At 33.1% G+C, this 17,215-nt stretch overlaps 1 protein-coding gene across 1 annotated transcript; it reads left to right on the top strand.

The window, feature by feature from the left end:
* The first annotated feature begins 14,179 nt into the window (after positions 1–14,179).
* Positions 14,180–16,814, top strand: LOC131038158 (myb-related protein 315). The gene is made up of 3 exons (XM_057970504.2): positions 14,180–14,495; positions 14,616–14,745; positions 15,555–16,814. The coding sequence occupies exons 1-3, from the start codon at positions 14,363–14,365 to the stop codon at positions 16,510–16,512; spliced, it is 1,221 nt and encodes a 406-aa protein (XP_057826487.2). The 5' UTR covers positions 14,180–14,362; the 3' UTR covers positions 16,513–16,814.
* The last annotated feature ends 401 nt before the right edge of the window (positions 16,815–17,215 follow it).

The following is a 17,215-nucleotide window of genomic DNA, read 5'->3' as shown; positions in this document are numbered from 1 at the left end:
TGGGCAACACTCAGAAGCTTGTGTCTGAGACCATCAACCCACTACACATTGTTAGCACTACTCTTTCCATTCAGAGAGTTGGACCCTCTGCCTTTGACCATGCATGGTGCATCATTACCAAAGCGAACCACACCACCATCATACTCTTCCAAGGATAGAAACTTGCTCCGGTCACCAGTCATATGGTGAGAGCAGCCACTGTCAATAATCCACTCATTGGAATTATCAACCCAGGAGACAAGAGCCTTCTTGTCTGACACATCTTCCTTGACAACAACAAACACAATATCTTCATTTTCTTCATCTTCTGATTCCTCATCTGTGACACCTTCATCAACTGCCACACAACAGTTTCTTCGATTTCATCCTTTGAATTTCTTGAACCTTTCTGGTTTGTCCTTGTTGTCACCATTAGGACAGTTTACAACAATATGTCCCATCCGGTTACAAGAAAAGCATTTCAAATGAAGCTTACCTCTGTATTTGTCAGTTCCTTTAGGAAGTTTCCTGGCAAGGAGAGCTTCAAATGCCATCAGAATCTCCTCATCATCCATTTCTTTGCTCTGTCTTGGTTCACCACTAGTGCTAGCTTCTTTTCCTTTTTTGGATGGTACAACAGAAGCTTTAAAAGCTGATCCAGTCTTTTGAACACTGCCATCAAAACTATTTAGCTCATAGGCTGTCAACTTTGCAATGATGGAGTCTAGGAATACCTTAGTCTTGTCTATTGATCTTAGCTCCTGAATAGCAGCAACCCTTATTGCATAGACCGATAATAAGGATCTCAGGACTTTGCTTACTACAGTGGAATCTTCCATTTTACCACCTGCACTCTTGATATCTCCAACAATGGTTTTGATTGTCATTCCATACTGTTGAATGGTCTCACCTTCAACCATCCACATGTCAAACTTTCCTCTAAGGCTTTCTTCCTTAGCTTGTTTTACATGCTCATCACCGCCATAGATATTTTCAAGAGTATCCCATACCTCTTTGGGATTTACCTTATCTTGGACATCAATAAACTCAATGTCAGATAAACTACTAATTAGGGCTTCCATGACTTTCCCATTCTCCTGCATCTCTCTCTTTTGATCATCGGTGAGAGTACCGGTAGGGGCAACATAGGCATTCTCAACATAACTCAGGTGTTGAGCACCCATGCTTCTGGTGTATATCTTCATTTTGTCTTTCCATATACTTAAATTTTCTCTGTTAAACTTTGGACCTTCCCTCTTCAACATTAGACTGGGATCTTTACCTCAAGCGGTTAAGCTTATGACACAGAGGACCTGGAGGACACTCTGATACCAATTGATAACACAATGATGAATGGATAGTACCAAACCGGTACTGAGAGGGGGGTGAATCAGTACAGACAAAAACACAATCTTAAACCGGTTTGTCAGCAGACACTGTGCATTAACAGACAAACAGTAACACCGGTCCTTAATCAGAGTACAATCGGCAAAACCCAGAATAACTGAGACAAGCATAAACCGGTTAACACTTATCTTCTCATACAATCTAACACTTCATTTCAATTTCACCCTAATGCATGAGCAGGTAATCTACCTTCAAAGATATGCATATAAGCAACTAGATCAACATGATTCACTGCTTGACAGATAACAACATAGCATCACATGAAGAAGACATCACACATGACACACATATTTTTCACGTAGAAACCCAACTAGGAAAAACCACGGTGGGGATGAATACCCACAAGCTTGTTTTTGAAATCTTTAGAAGTTTGCTCTGTTAGGAGCCTTGTCCGGTTAAAGATTGATACAATAGGTTCTGTTAGGAACCGATCCTTTTAGGGATCACCCGGTTAAGGGATGGCTAGAATACTCGGTTAAGGGTTAAACCCTGTTAAAGGTTACCTTGTTAAAGGATTTCAAGAACTCAATGGTTTTGAGTCACCCTGTCAAAGGATTTACATTAAGCCGGTTAAAGCTACCCTGTTAAGGGATTTCCCAATTGTTGAAGTGGTTAGAGATCAACAGGTATTACAATGATCTGGTAACAACACTCAATGCTAATATAGATCCGCTTTAGCTCCTCTTCACCTTCTGCACTTACACTCTACAGGTATCACTTCTCTACTCTGGTCTAGCAAGAATCACGTATCTCTTCACTTGGATACACACACAAAACTTTTGCCAACAACCTCAAAAAGAAACACAACATCGACCTTATAGGAAATAGATAGGTCGGTAGCATAAACCCTAAACCCTAAACCTGTTAGGTTAAGGAATTCAAACGGTTCAATCTTGACCGTTGAGCACACTACATTAAATGCAACAGTCTTGATCCAATCTCAAGACATTCTCCATCATTCATTTTCCACCGATTTCATGGGGGCTGATAACCCATCACACGTTATCACCGTTTACAAACTTCGCACATTCCCAAGGTAGATAGGAATAGTCTCCTTCATGCAAGATCCTTCACGCACACAAGGCTTACATGGCAACATGATCTGTTCTTAGTTATCATGCTAACTCATCACACAAAGTCATCGTTTGAGCCACACAGGCTTGAAGCACTCCAACCGGAAACCCTGAAGTTGAGACTACCAACCGGTAGTCATACAGAGCTTCCATGTGTTGGTTACCATAACCATATGCCGGTTCACCTTGAACAAACACATCGCTTCACTTTGGCACAAATGCCGGTTCACAATGTTATACCGGTTCTCTTCTCTTCATCATATTGACATCAATGACAACACACAATGTCATTATGTCCTCATACTGGTTCACATAATGCCAACAAAATCATCTATTTTATGCCTACCATCAATAAAAATACTTGCAATACCTTGAATAGCTGCACCATCTTCTCCAAAAAATTTCATTGATCCACCATCATATTTCTTGAGATTAATAAAGTTGTCTTTTTTACATCAAGGATCAATGATCCATGTTTTTGGTTCTACTTTTGCATGTAATGCAATCTTGACTATTTTCTCTTCTACTGGTTTCTCTGATACATTCTTCTTTTCTTTAATTGCCAAAAATGGATTCTTCATTTGAGTCATCATCAACTTCATCTTCAGATGATTGTTCCTCTATTGAATATAATCCCTTTTTCTCTCTTCTATTAAAGTTTGCATCTTCTAGGTCTTTCTTCTCATCATCATCTAATCTCTTATAGTCCTCTCTGTAAGTGCAGTGAGAAGCATAATGTCCAATTATACCACAAGGAAAACATTTTAGAGGTAACTTACCTTTGTATCTTCTAGTGCCTCGCTTCAATCTTCTCATAAAGTTAGCCTTGAAGCCTCATCCATGTCTCTACTACATTCTAGATCATCATGTCTTGAAACATTAAATGACGCCTCTTTCTTTTCTCTTTTCTCATCTTCCATTTCTGAAATCTCAAAAGTTGACAAAGTACCGGTAAGCTAATCAATAGTATAATAGCTTAAATAATTAAATTCTTGTATAGCACACCTCTTTGCTTTGTAATATTTAGACAAGATCAACAAGATCTTTTGAACAATGTCACCTTCTTCCAAGTTTCCATTGGAATCCCTAATGCCATTAGCAAGTTCAGTCATTCTATGTATATAGTTCTCAATATCTTCATTTTCAAGTATTTTCATATATTCATACTTCTGCTTCAAATTCATCAGCCTAGCATGTTTTATCTTTGGATCTCCTTCAAATGCCAAACATAGTTTTTTCCATACAACTTTGGCTTCTTTTAATCCTCTTACTCTTCAAAAAACTGAATCACTTAAACTACTAAAAAATATTTCTCTAGCTTTTGCATTAGTCTCATGTAACTTTATCTCATCTTGAGTCTTGGGATCAACTTGTGGGGGTGTATAACTAGTTTGGATGATGTCCCATATTCCATTATGTAATGTCTCCCAATATTCTTCCATTCTCTCTTTCCAGTAGGGAAATTTTGTGCCATCGAATACTAGAGCCTTGAAATGTAAGTCTTGTGCCATACCGAATCTACCTCAAGCGGTTAAGCTAACTCAAGAGGAACCTCACTCTAATAACAATTGTTGAATCCAAGACAAGAATGAGAGGGGGGATGAATCTACTTGAATTAAAATTTGTGCAGTAACTCACAACACTTAATCAATCAATGCAGTAACTCACAACACTTAATCAATTAAATAGCAACACATAATCAACACAGCAAGACCATAATTTTATGTGTGGAAAACCCAAACTGGAAAAAACCACAGTGAGAACCAACTCACAAAAATATATCCAATATGTATATCAGATTATAATGAAAGAGCTCACTTCTCTGGACTTGTTGACCAAGGCCAACTTCTCTTGGGACAAGATACAAAAATGACTTGCAAATCTGATGCTAACTACAACAGGGAAAGATATAACAAATTGATTTGAAAAGAAGGATCTATTGATCATGAAGCTATCATCAAACTCTACATCAAGCAACCAACATCAACACACACAATTCTAACCTCATCTATCAACACACTATCTTATAGTTTTTTCATAGTCTCAAATCACTTGCATATCATTCGAACACAACTCTTCCTCTTTTTTTGCTTTATTGGATTGTGTTGTCTATCACCACATTATGTCCTCTCATACCCACACAAATCACATACATTCTTTATATACAAGATATATTATCAAAACTTGAACCAAGTTGGCCAGAAGAAAAATAAACCTTCCAGACCAAAAACACACACGTTGATCCACTCCAAGAGAAAGAGGTGACCAAAACACATCTTCCTAAGTCCAATCCATTGATCCATAAACACTAAAACAAAACCCACATCATTCCAAAATGTAACGTGTCCATATAGACAATCAACAGACCAAAAGACATTCTCTAATGTGAATTACTCTTATTTGGATCTCCACACACTATGGTGAGATCCATAACACATCAAATTAGAATCCACAAATCATATCCAGGCAAAAAAGTATGATCAATGCAGCATATCATATGTGGCCATGAAACATACCACAACATCCGAAGAACACAAAGATATTTTCGGACCACAAAACTAACATATCCATAATGCCAAAAACATAGCCAAAGAAGATAACAACACCAAACAACATCAAGAACAATTTTCAAACCTGAAGACTTTTGGAACAACCAGTGGAATAACTGCAACACCAATACAACAAGATATCTCTGCACCAAAGACTTCTAGACCAATATCTATCTAAAACAACAAGTTTGATATCAATGACAATCACAACAACACATACTTCTAACAAGGGCTACTATGTTTGTAAATACATTATTGTGGCTAACTAAAGTCATCCTTTAAGGTAGAGCTAGTAATATGCATTACTCATATTTTTTTGAAGGGATGCACATAATTTGGCTAGATAATCAACTAGTTAGTTTGTTAGCTTTGGTCCTAGCTTAAGAATGTTGAATCTATTATCAAACATTGAAATAATTTGTATTTGTTGAACATAGTTGTGCCTATATATCTCTTTTAATTTTGAGGCCTCATATTATTATTTCATATGATAAATTATAATTCAACCATAACCATGAATTAATAAGGATCATGTTGTTATTACTATTTCATTTAGTTGGACACTACATTTTTATTTATTTAGCTACATGGTTGGATAATCCTTTATTGAATCCTTCATCAATGACTGCATCATGTTGTATTAGAGTAAAAGTTTTTAAATTCTACAAGTTTCCACTTGTAAATATATCACTAAAATTGAGACAAGTTGCATGAAACTTGTAGGTAGAGTATTAATTGTGAGGTAATTTGTAGGAGTGATTGTAGATAGACTACTAACCTTAAGATTAATATTTTATAAATAAAATTCTCATGAATGAATTATATTAATGTCACAAGTGACTACGATTTATAAAAGCACCCTAAAGTATAAGTAACTCTATATGAATTGATATCATACAAGTGTTCTAATTTTCCACTCAATAACTTGATGACTATGCGACAATAACTTGTTATGTCATTACATTTTTTTATTTCAAGCAATTATATTCGTTACATATATTTTTTACTATTCATTAATGCCTCTCAAGATTATAGGATCATCACATCTAATTTTTTATGGCACAAGATTAAGAGCATGCTTTTGATTAGTAAAGAAACGTTAACTAGGGCGCTAACCCTTAACATAGTCAAAGACTATCAACAACACACAAACAACACCAAAATACAAGATGCTGGCTCGAAAAACAATAGCTTGAAGGCAGTAAGAAACAAAACATAGTCAGACAGGACAAATAAAACCCTGTCAAACTGGAAAACACTTAAAACCCCAATCAAGGAAGGGGAGATACACCTAAACCCAGACAAAGGGGGGTTTGGGGGAGGGGAGAAGACTTCCCCTTCTGCCTGCAAGAAACCACTATCTAGGAAATACTATCATTAGGACCATCAAAAGAGAGATCAATCGAGAGGGGGACCACAAGGTTACAATTAGTAGTGTCAATAGAGTGTTGCAACAGAACAACAAGAAGTTGTTGCAGAACAATAACAGGCTATGGCAAAACAACACTAGAAGCAGTTCCAACAGTAGATTGAGGCTACAGAGCAGGAGAAGCTGGGGTGGGGGCCTCACGAATAGATGAGGCCACAATAGGAGGATCAATAGAAGCTTCAACAACAGTGAGGGGCACAACTTCCACCTGAGAGGAGACATCATCCTCATGAGAGGAGCCAACAGAATCAGACTCGGAAGAATTGACCATTAAATGATAAGTAGTAGCATTCTTCCACCAAGTAGCAGCACCGGGCTATGACGTGGAATAGAACAGTCTATAACAATATGACCCGTTGAATATCATTTCTAGTAGAGAAAGGGGAGGCCTTCATAATCCAATGATTACGTCCATGACCTATCACCAACCATAAGAACCACATCCCTCAAGAGAGGCGAAGAGATGTCAATGTCAATTAAAATGCGGGAAAAAGTACAATGCCCCATAGAAGACATGGCATCATCCACTTTTAAGAATTGACCAATAGAGGGATGTGGCATCATCCAAGTGGCAAAAGAATAAGAACATGTTGCACTAATTATTATTTTTGAATATAAATAAATATGATGCATATTTTTCTTTACAATTTTGTGGTGATTAACTTATGGAAACATCACAATTTATAATGGGTAAACTACTACTTTTGCATTATACATTGTTTGTAATCAAGTTATGATTCAATAATATTTTATTGTTAACAGCATTATCATTCCCTCCATTATTTAAAAGGCACAAAATTTCTTGTAAAAATATTGCTTGAATGATTTGCATGTAGTTTGAGCTTGACGAATGCAATTGCAGCTATTTGGATTGAATCCTCAACCTTTTTTATGTTTGGAAACTTATTTGAATTTGAGGAGTTTCTTTAAATCTATTTCTATTATCACTAGGTATACCTTGCATAAATAAGACTCAAAATTTCCATGTACATAGTTGAGATGACAAGGGTACTTACATATTTATCTATAAATACTAGGTACCTTGCATCAATGGATTTCTACTTAGAATTATGTACTTAATTGAGTAGTAAGTCTTTGAAAGTAATAGGATATATAAATTTTATTGTGCATGTTGACTATCATGCATCAATGGATTTACACTTAGAAAATAATCAAGTGATAGGGAGGGGTTTTGCAAGGGTGTTTTCTTTATCCATAACCTTTTTTATAGTCTATAAATAGATAGTTATGTATGATAAGTGTTATATTTAGGTATCTTAGTTAGACTAGTTGTGAACCATGATATAATTTCATATTGTCGATTGTGTTCACATTGGGGATATTTGTTGGTTCTCCCCCCTCGAAGAGGTTTTTCATTCTTAATTAATATCAAATATTTGTAGTATAATTCTTTTTATTGATGTGGGAGCATCCAACAACATGAGATGAATCTTGCATCACCCATCAAATTATTCCTTATGTTTTGTAGGTTTCTTTAATTTTTTTTTGGAGCCCATGATGATACATGAAAATAATCACCTCCTATTTTAGTGAGTTCTATTATGCATGCATGTATAGACATGAAAACTAACCCCAAGGAGTGAAATTTAAAAAAAAGTAAAGGTGAAATAATCATTTGAATATCTTGTATCATTTGAGAGATATTCAAGTTTTTCTCCCAAGAAATTTCTTCTGTAAATTTTCAAATTCCAAATTGAATACCTTATAAGCCTTAAAATAGCTCAAAAAATGGATGAAATGATCTTTCAATAATTTTGATATTATAGATCCTTTCGCAAGATTTTCAATGATAGATTATAATAGAAAATCAAATGCTCGAGTCAAAAGTTATGGCTCTTGGGAGTTGTGCTACTAAATTTCAAGTTTCAAATGAAGAATATTCCTTAGTAGGAAAATGAATAGTTGGACCTCCAACACCAAAAAAGGGGGAGTTACATTTTCCAAAAATATTCTAAGATGTTGATGCCAAATAAAAAATTTAATAGAAGCTACAAAAGATAGCTTCATCAGTGTAGCTTGTAGCTCCCAATTGTAGATTTTTCTTAGAGAATTGATTTTCTTTGTAATGATTTAAGCCCATATCACTGTAGCATTATAATTTATGAATCTATAATTTCATTTTATTGAAGAAATTGAAAGTGGGTTATTTTTCTTTTGACATTTTTTGTGTTATTATCTATTGTTGTGATATGTGTGAGTGTTAGGTGGAGTAACCCTTCATCAATTATATTCATTTGTTGTGAAAGATTATTTCATTACAATTCAAGAAAATTAATAGTGAAATTTGTACAATTTTCATCTATTAGTGTATCAAAAGTTAGATTCCAAATATGGCAGCTAATAATCACTAGTGACTTAAACCCATTATATAGGCTACTTTTTCCCTTCCTTCTCATTTCTTCATACTTTACATAAGTATCCATAGGAATACTAAAATATTGAATATTATCATTCCTCCCATATGTAATGATTTACAATGTTGTCAATAAGTACATCATGCAAAAAATTTCTCACCTTTTCATTATAGAACACCGAGCCACTAAAATGTATATTATGGGTATAGATTGTAAATGCACATTGTAAATTTTGTATGTATTATGTACCCTCCACATGAGTTGTTTTGCACCTTTCACATTTGACGATAATATAATTGGTAGATGTAAACATAATGTAAGGATGTTGTGAAATGTTATAGAAAATAATATAATATGAAGCCTACCAAGTTAGTTAGAGGTTATCTTTATATCAGCAATTGGCTAAAGATCACCATTCTAGCTAAGAAATAGTATCAAAATATTGAATTTTTCTTTCCAAATGAAAGAGCTACTCTAATTGGATATATTGATTCAATAATTAGGTACATGGAAATGTAATTACGACACTGGTGATCTACCACTTCTTCATAACTTTAATACTAATTGATGAATACAATGTAAATTTAAAAATATTAAAAACGCTCTTCAACAACAAAAATATACATTTCCTACTCAATATGAATATCTCCTTACTAAGATCACTTATTGATTATGCATGGTTAGACATTAACAAAATCAAATATCAAATCTTCAAAATAAATATGTATTTGAGAAGGAATGTACATCATCTTATTGATAATTTCATATATCCATTTTATTTTATTTCCAAAACATCTGCACAAAAAATCTTTATATAAAGAGAAGAAATGTGTGAAATATTGCATATTCAAATATACAAAAAAATGAAACTAAAATTAAAAACAAATCAAATTAGCCAAAATAAAAGATATTACAATGCATATTGTCTTATTTACATTTATATTTTTTATTACGAAACAAATTTTATTGTTATATTATTTCAAAGGCAAGTACTAGCCACTACATAACACAATATACAAATAAAGCTAGAATGAATTGCTTGATGAAGTAGTTGTCAATTTAAATCGCTACATATAAGATAAACACACTTTCTTCTATATTCACTTAAATGTAAGATATAGGTAAATATAAATCATATTTAAATGGTTGAAAATATTAACTAGGGGAAACACATTTTGAATTTCCATATATTTTGAGTAAATATGTGGAGTTTAAATGAACCTTTGGTGTGAGAATTTAGGGTTTTTAACATGTTTTTGTATTATAATCTCTATGAGTGAATGCATACAATTTGTTAGAAATGTAATTTAGATTTATTCTTTACTAAAGGTTATATAAACATCATCTTTATTTAGTTCTACTCTATTATAACGTCGTGTTATTACTATCTAATCTTGCTACTTTGCTTTTGTATAAAAATGATTAGGAATAATTCAAGTTGTCTATAACTAATGATTCTAATATCCTCTAAACTCTACTTCAAATTATGTAGTTTCCATGATCAAATCATCGATGAGAATTAGACACAATGTAATCATGCACACTACAAATTTAAAACACGCTACAAAGAGTTCACAAAAATATAAACAATTACTCAAACACATCATATTTTGTCATTTACAATAGCAAATAATCAATGTAAAAAGATGTTTAACCGAATAATCACTTTATCATCAATAATAACAAATAATTTAATCATGAGAGGAGCTAAAAGCAGTTGGGGCGACTTATGATGAGATGGTGACTAAGGCAGAGGAGCTGCTAAAGAAAATCACTATGTAGTGTCTCCTTGGGTTCTTTGCTGTTTTTTGTTGTTTAGCTATTTTTTCTGTTCGCTGGTTTTTTGGACCGGTCGCTTTGTATGTGGACTCTATTTTCTCTGCTGTTTATTTTAACTATGTTGTAATGGTTTCGGGTCCTTAAAACCTGTTTTTCAATTAATCAGAACAAATAATTTAATCGTTATTACAATTCTTATTTAACAACACAACGTTACAAAACAAATAAACTTCTAAATTATTACAATAATTTTTTGGTATAAATAATTGAATTAGGTAGATGGGTGACATTAATTTTCCATGTGGAGTAGATTAAGATGTATAAGCTTCTCGTGCAAACTATGTATCCCTTTTTGCTCGACGTTTCAGATCACCCCTGGTGGTCTATCATCAGTGTGAAGAAAAAACAACGAGAAGCTTATACATCTCAATTAAATAGATGTTGACATCTCTATCTTTATATAATCAATTATAATATTTAAACTATACATGTCTTTTTGCTTAACATTTTAGATCACATTTTATAATGAGACGTCGAAAAAAACAAAAAAACATACACAATTTAAACTAAAAGCAATTTGTTTGAACAAGTATTTCTAGGTGTCAATTGTGAAGTGTAACATAGGGCTTGGACAATATGTGCGTTAGAGGGACTCTATGTGCTTAGTTGGCACTTTTTTCTATTTCACACACGGTTTGTACTTTGTCTTCTTTATAAAAGTTAAAAAAATTGAAGGAGAAATTTAAGTTCAATTTTTGCACAATGTGAGTTGTCAAAACGCGACGTACTTGCATGCAAGCTCGAATCTTTTGACTTCTCCAAGGATTTGGGAGAACGCGCTTACCGATTCTTCAAATGAATGGTAGTTATAACTTCACCATTGACTAGCTCAATTGCTTCTACTGTTTCATATTAATTTTGAAATTTGAAATTAATAATAATATAATATTAATGGATTTTTTGGTTAGTTGAATGGTTATTAATGAATCTAATAAAAATCGAGTTTTGTTGTATACAATATATTCAATAAGGGTATAATAATGAGATCGTCAATATATATTTTTTGATCTGGATATTATTATAAGATTATCTTCACACTTTACCATTGACTAGCTATTTCAATTGACTCTATTATCTACTGTTTCATATTAATTTTAAAATTAATAATAATATAATGTTAATAGATTTTTTGTTCGTACGTGGAGTTGAATGGTATCTAATGAATTTAATAAAAAACAAGTTTTGATGTATACAATACAGTCAATATCATAAATGATGAGGGTATAATAATGAGACCCTTGATATATATATTTTGATCTAGATATTATTATAAGATTATCTTCATGTGTAAATAGAATCTCTCTTTAAAATTTAGATATTATTGTTATAAGATTAACTTCACACTTCACCATTGACTAGCTATCTCAATTAACTCTATTATCTACTATTTCATATTAAGTTTTGAAATTTGAAATTAATAATAATATAATGCTAATAGATTTTTTTCACATGTGATGTGGAGTTGAATGGTGTCTAATGAATTTAATAAAAATCAAGTTTTGTTGTATACATTACACTCAATATCATAAATGATGAGGGTATAATAATGAGACCCCCGATATATTTTTTTTGATCTATATATTATTATAAGATTATCTTCACATGTAAATAGAATCTCTCTTTAAAATTTAGATATTATTGTTACGTGGAGTTGAATGGTGTGTAATAAATTTAATAAAAATCAAGTTTTGTTGTATACAATACACTTAATATCATAAATGATGAGGCTCGTATAATAATGAGATCCTTGATATTTTATTTATTTATTTAGATATTATTATTATAAGATTATCTTCACGTGTAAATAGAATCTCTCTTTAAAATTTAGATATTATTGTTATAAGATTATCTTCACATAAAATATGATTTTTGTCTAAAATCTAGATATTTATTATAAATTTATATTCATAAAGTGATTATCTTCGATTTTATTGAACATTATATATGATATAAATTTGTTAACTTTAATGAAATATGTGAAGATTTGTTATATTTTTCCTCTAACATGTTCTCGAGAGAAAAGAAATTCGATATACAAGTTGAATGAAATATTTAATGACATTTTTTTTAATCGTTTCATTGTTTTAAAGGTGACAACACTCTTTTTAGCTCAATTTATTTTTCCAAAATCAAACATATTAATTAGCAGACACGATGTATAAATGAAAACATGCTAATAAGTTAGAGATATCGCTTCATACAATTTTGATAGTAATTATTTTAAGTCATGGCATCGTTCAAATAATATATCAAAACATAATTACATAAATACATAATACTAATCAAATTATTCTATCTTATAATATTTTATAATCACTTTTATGTATTAATATTTAACTTAAATTTTGTTTGTTAAAGATTAGTTCTTGTTTTCTCGTTTAGTTTACTTGTTGTGTGTGTGTTGGCCTTGTCCACATTTAAATACTATCTAGTTATTTATGTTTCATATCTTATGGGACTTGTTTCATCTATCTTTTAGTTATTACTCTATAAATAATGGGAATCCTATTTTTATTATTTTTATCAATATCAAAAAGTATTTAACTTACAATTATACACATCTTAAATTCGTAATGTATATATACTATAATAATAAAACTCTGTGTGTGTGTGTCTTCAGACACTTAGTGTCATGATAGAAACATTTTATTGGTGAGCCGACCACCAAGGTTCAAACCCCCATTGGGCCACTGAGCTTTCAGATCTCGTGCCTTTGCTAAGCCACTGAGCTTTCAAACCTTATACCTTTGTTGAACCGCTGAGCTTGTGGATTTGAACAAATGAAATGTGGCAAACAAAAACCACCCAAAAATGAAAAGAGATCCCCTATATATGTACATGTATATTCCACTAATAAACTAACTCCATATAAATGGTTAAGATCAGTCAACATGAAAAAGATTTGACATTTGCTCTAAATGGTCAGGATCTCTAGATAACTACATATTGCTTAGTTAGGTGGCTATGACCAACATTTAATGCCTAATTTGGAGAGTACATGTCAATCAGTGTAGTAAACCTGAAACTGTCCTTTTCATTACTGATTATGAACAGGGATTCCATGTGGGTGGCTTGTTATCATTGGAAAACAAGAAGAAAAAGAGAGAATGTGCTAGAACTTCAGATGGAGCAAGTGTGCTTATGTGATTGGACCTGCAGGGAACAATACATTACATAATCTCCCTTTACTCAGAAAAAATGAAAGCTAGGAGTGAGTGAGAATATTCTAGAGCATTCACATTTCGTTGTTGAATACAACATGTGCTTAAAAATACTAAGAATGGCAGATGAGGCCTAGAAAGAAGGGCTGTTGGGAAATCTGATTTTAAATGTTTCAGTCCTTGTGAAAAGGCATGATAGCAACGGTACCGGCTATAAAAATCCTGAATTTTTGATTGGTGGAAAAGGAAATCAATATTCACACTAAATAGAACTCTAATATTACTCTTAAGATTTTAAATTTAATAATCAGAAATAAATTGCCACTGTAATGTGCTTAAATGGATCTTTTATATAGTGCCATATGGACACTAGGAGAATCCAAGTAATTGATCCTCTTTTCTTCCTTTTATTCCAACTCTGAAACACCTAAGCAGGCACTTTTGTAGTATGATGAAGTGATTGTATTCATTGCTGAGCTGATTCAGACGCTGTGTAGATAGTGTCTAGTCAGTCAGTGAGATTGTGCTTTGTCTTGTTGTCATTTAGAGAATGGGAAGAGCTCCTTGTTGTTCAAAAGTGGGACTTCACAGAGGTCCTTGGACTGCTAAGGAGGATATGTTATTGACTGAATTCATTGAAGCCAATGGAGAAGGCCAATGGAGGGCTCTGCCCAAAAAAGCAGGTAATCAATCTACTTTTATCAAAATTTGGTATTTTTCAGTTCCACTCTCAAAATTTGATCTTTTCAATTGCACTCTTCTGGTAAAGAGACTTAGTTTTTGATATTGAATTCCTATGACAGGCCTGCTGAGGTGTGGAAAAAGTTGCAGGCTTAGGTGGATGAACTATCTTAGGCCTGATATAAAGCGCGGAAACATTACTTCTGATGAAGAAGAACTTGTAATCCGGTTACATAGACTGCTTGGAAACCGGTAATGGCTGTTTTCTAATTCCACCAAACTGATATCTTGTTTTTGATATTAATAAACAGCAAAACTAAGGTGCTGACCATGTAGACAAACAACCCATATATAATGAATGCTTTATAATACCATCAAACTGATATCTTGTTATAACTCTGTGGGTGCTCTGTAATACCACCAAACTGATATCTTGTTGTAGCTCTCTGGGTGCTCTGTAATATCATCAAATCGATATCTTGTTATAACTCTATGGGCAAGAATGCTGGCCTGAAGTTGAAATTAGAAGCTTTTGTACGTTAATGGAAGATGGAAGATCTGTGGGATGAAATGTCCAAGTGCAATAGTGACTGATAATGTTTGTTATAACTTTTATCAGTACTCTGTAATATGAAAGTTTTCAGAGTGTTTGGATATCGTTTGTGATGTGAATTTTAGTGTAGGAGGTAGAGTGAGATATGTATTCTGAAGAGTTTTTCATCTAAGTTTTTTTTTATGAATTTTGAGTTGGTTTTATTGTTAATGTTGTTCTTTTTGGATTAAATGGTGTGAAATTTTTTCTATATCGATATAAAAATCATCCCATGATTTAATTCAGAAAGTGCTAATGCTGTTCTTTCTGGATTAGACTGTGCAAGAATTTTGTGTATCAATACGAAAAATTCTCACAATCTAATTCAGAAAAAACAACTGTAACAATAAAACTACGGATTATGAAAATCCGATTTCATTAATCTGAGTTGGTTGGTTTGTTTATCTTACTGTTACAAATTGAACAGGAACTCTGATTATTCTAACATATTTTGGCTTTATATGTGCAGATGGTCATTGATTGCTGGAAGACTGCCTGGCAGAACAGACAATGAAATTAAGAATTTCTGGAATACACACCTGAGTAAGAAGCTGACGAAAAAAGGGATTGATCCCAAAACCCATCAACCTCTGCCTGGTAAGGAAGAGGCTCAAGAAACTTCTGATCAGGTGAAGAGTGATGAGAATTCTAAAAGAAAAAGGAGAGTCATATTAGAAAGTGATTCTAAGCAAGTGAATAAGGGTCATGTCCAACCAATTCATCTCCCAAAGGCAAATAGATTTATAGCTTTTCCTCGTTCTACAAGCACTTCTGATTTAACAGGTCTTTCTTTGACTAAAAATGCCTTAGAATCTCAATCCAATGGTATTCTGCTCTCTCCCTCCATTGATTTGAACTCTCCCTGCTCAATCTCAAGTTTGAACAGCACCCAAGATAACTCTGACTATTCCTCTTATCTCACTCCAGTGGACAACCTTGACCCACAAAGCATTCTTCCTGTGAGTGACTGTTTTCCATGGCCATGCATTGATGATGACGAAAACTGGACTGTCTCAAATTTTGAACACACTGGACAAGAAGAAGAAGAGGAGAAAAGAATCAATCTTAATCCCAATCCAATATCTTCTTTACAACTTCATGATGATCAAAATACCAAAGCCCTTATTTCTCAGCAGACCAATTCAGACAATTATGTTCATTCTGAGACCAAAATGGCATTCAAGCAACTTAACAAACCAGGAAAATCTTCCACCATTATGCTGCAAGAGGTCTATGAAGAATATTTGGAGCTTTTGCAAGAGGAATCCCCCCCTGCTAATGAGAGAGAACTGATTTCAGACAGTAATGGGGATGAAAATGTTCATGTTTTCTCAGAAGGTGGTCTTTCATCCATGTGGGATTGTCTGCAAGGAGATGATGAATTGCTGAACAATGCTGCAACAGAGACTGCACTTTCATTGCAGTAGTACAGAATATGACATTTCTGTTCTTGTCTATTTATATTTACTTGACATTTTCAGGGAATCGGGCAAGGCAACTACTGGTGTTTTTATTAGTGAATTGGAATGATTGAATTAGTTAGGTATATTTTATTTAGAGATTTGGAAATAAATCTTCTTAAAACTCTCTGCCAGAGATCCAGCCATTTACTGCTTACCATGTTTTTATGATGGATCTCTATTTATGTAAAGTGTTTTTGGATTTGCATCAGTTGAAATTGGGCTTAAAATCACTTTGATAATGAAGGGTACTGCACATTATTCTTCGATACCAGAATCAGAATAGTTTGAATATAGAAAAAGTTTGTTAGAAAAATAACACGTGAAAATCTTACTTTCAAATGCATGGTCACGTGTATTTCAGTAGGTGGCAAGTATGGCAAGTATAGTCACGTTTATTTCACTAGTGGCATTTTAGCAAATTGTCAACCTAGATTCACGGTCAACGAGGCCATCTTAGTGTCAACATTTTTTTTTTAAGGCTGTAACCACTTGGTTGAATTATAACCTTCTATAGTATGGCTTAGGAAATGGGCATGTCTATAGGAACCCATAGTAAACTCAGGCAACCCTCAATTAGTTTAAAATAAATATATATTGATTTTATTTTTCAATTCAGAGGATTTTCTCTTATTCACGAGTTTGTTTTGTGATTTGATTGGTTGAGAGT

Source organism: Cryptomeria japonica, chromosome 11 (genome assembly GCF_030272615.1).
Source record: "Cryptomeria japonica chromosome 11, Sugi_1.0, whole genome shotgun sequence".
In the NCBI taxonomy this organism is placed as follows: domain Eukaryota; kingdom Viridiplantae; phylum Streptophyta; class Pinopsida; order Cupressales; family Cupressaceae; genus Cryptomeria; species Cryptomeria japonica.
This window is presented reverse-complemented; position numbering and strand designations above follow the sequence as displayed.

What these genes read in the sequence shown, in the direction of transcription:
- LOC131038158 (XM_057970504.2), top strand. Translation starts at nt 14,363, where the DNA reads ATGGGAAGAGCTCCTTGTTGTTCAAAAGTGGGACTTCACAGAGGTCCT. An exon ending in GGCTCTGCCCAAAAAAGCAG is followed by an intron (nt 14,496 to 14,615) that starts GTAATCAATCTA and finishes TTCCTATGACAG; the next exon opens with GCCTGCTGAGGTGTGGAAAA. An exon ending in CATAGACTGCTTGGAAACCG is followed by an intron (nt 14,746 to 15,554) that starts GTAATGGCTGTT and finishes TTATATGTGCAG; the next exon opens with ATGGTCATTGATTGCTGGAA.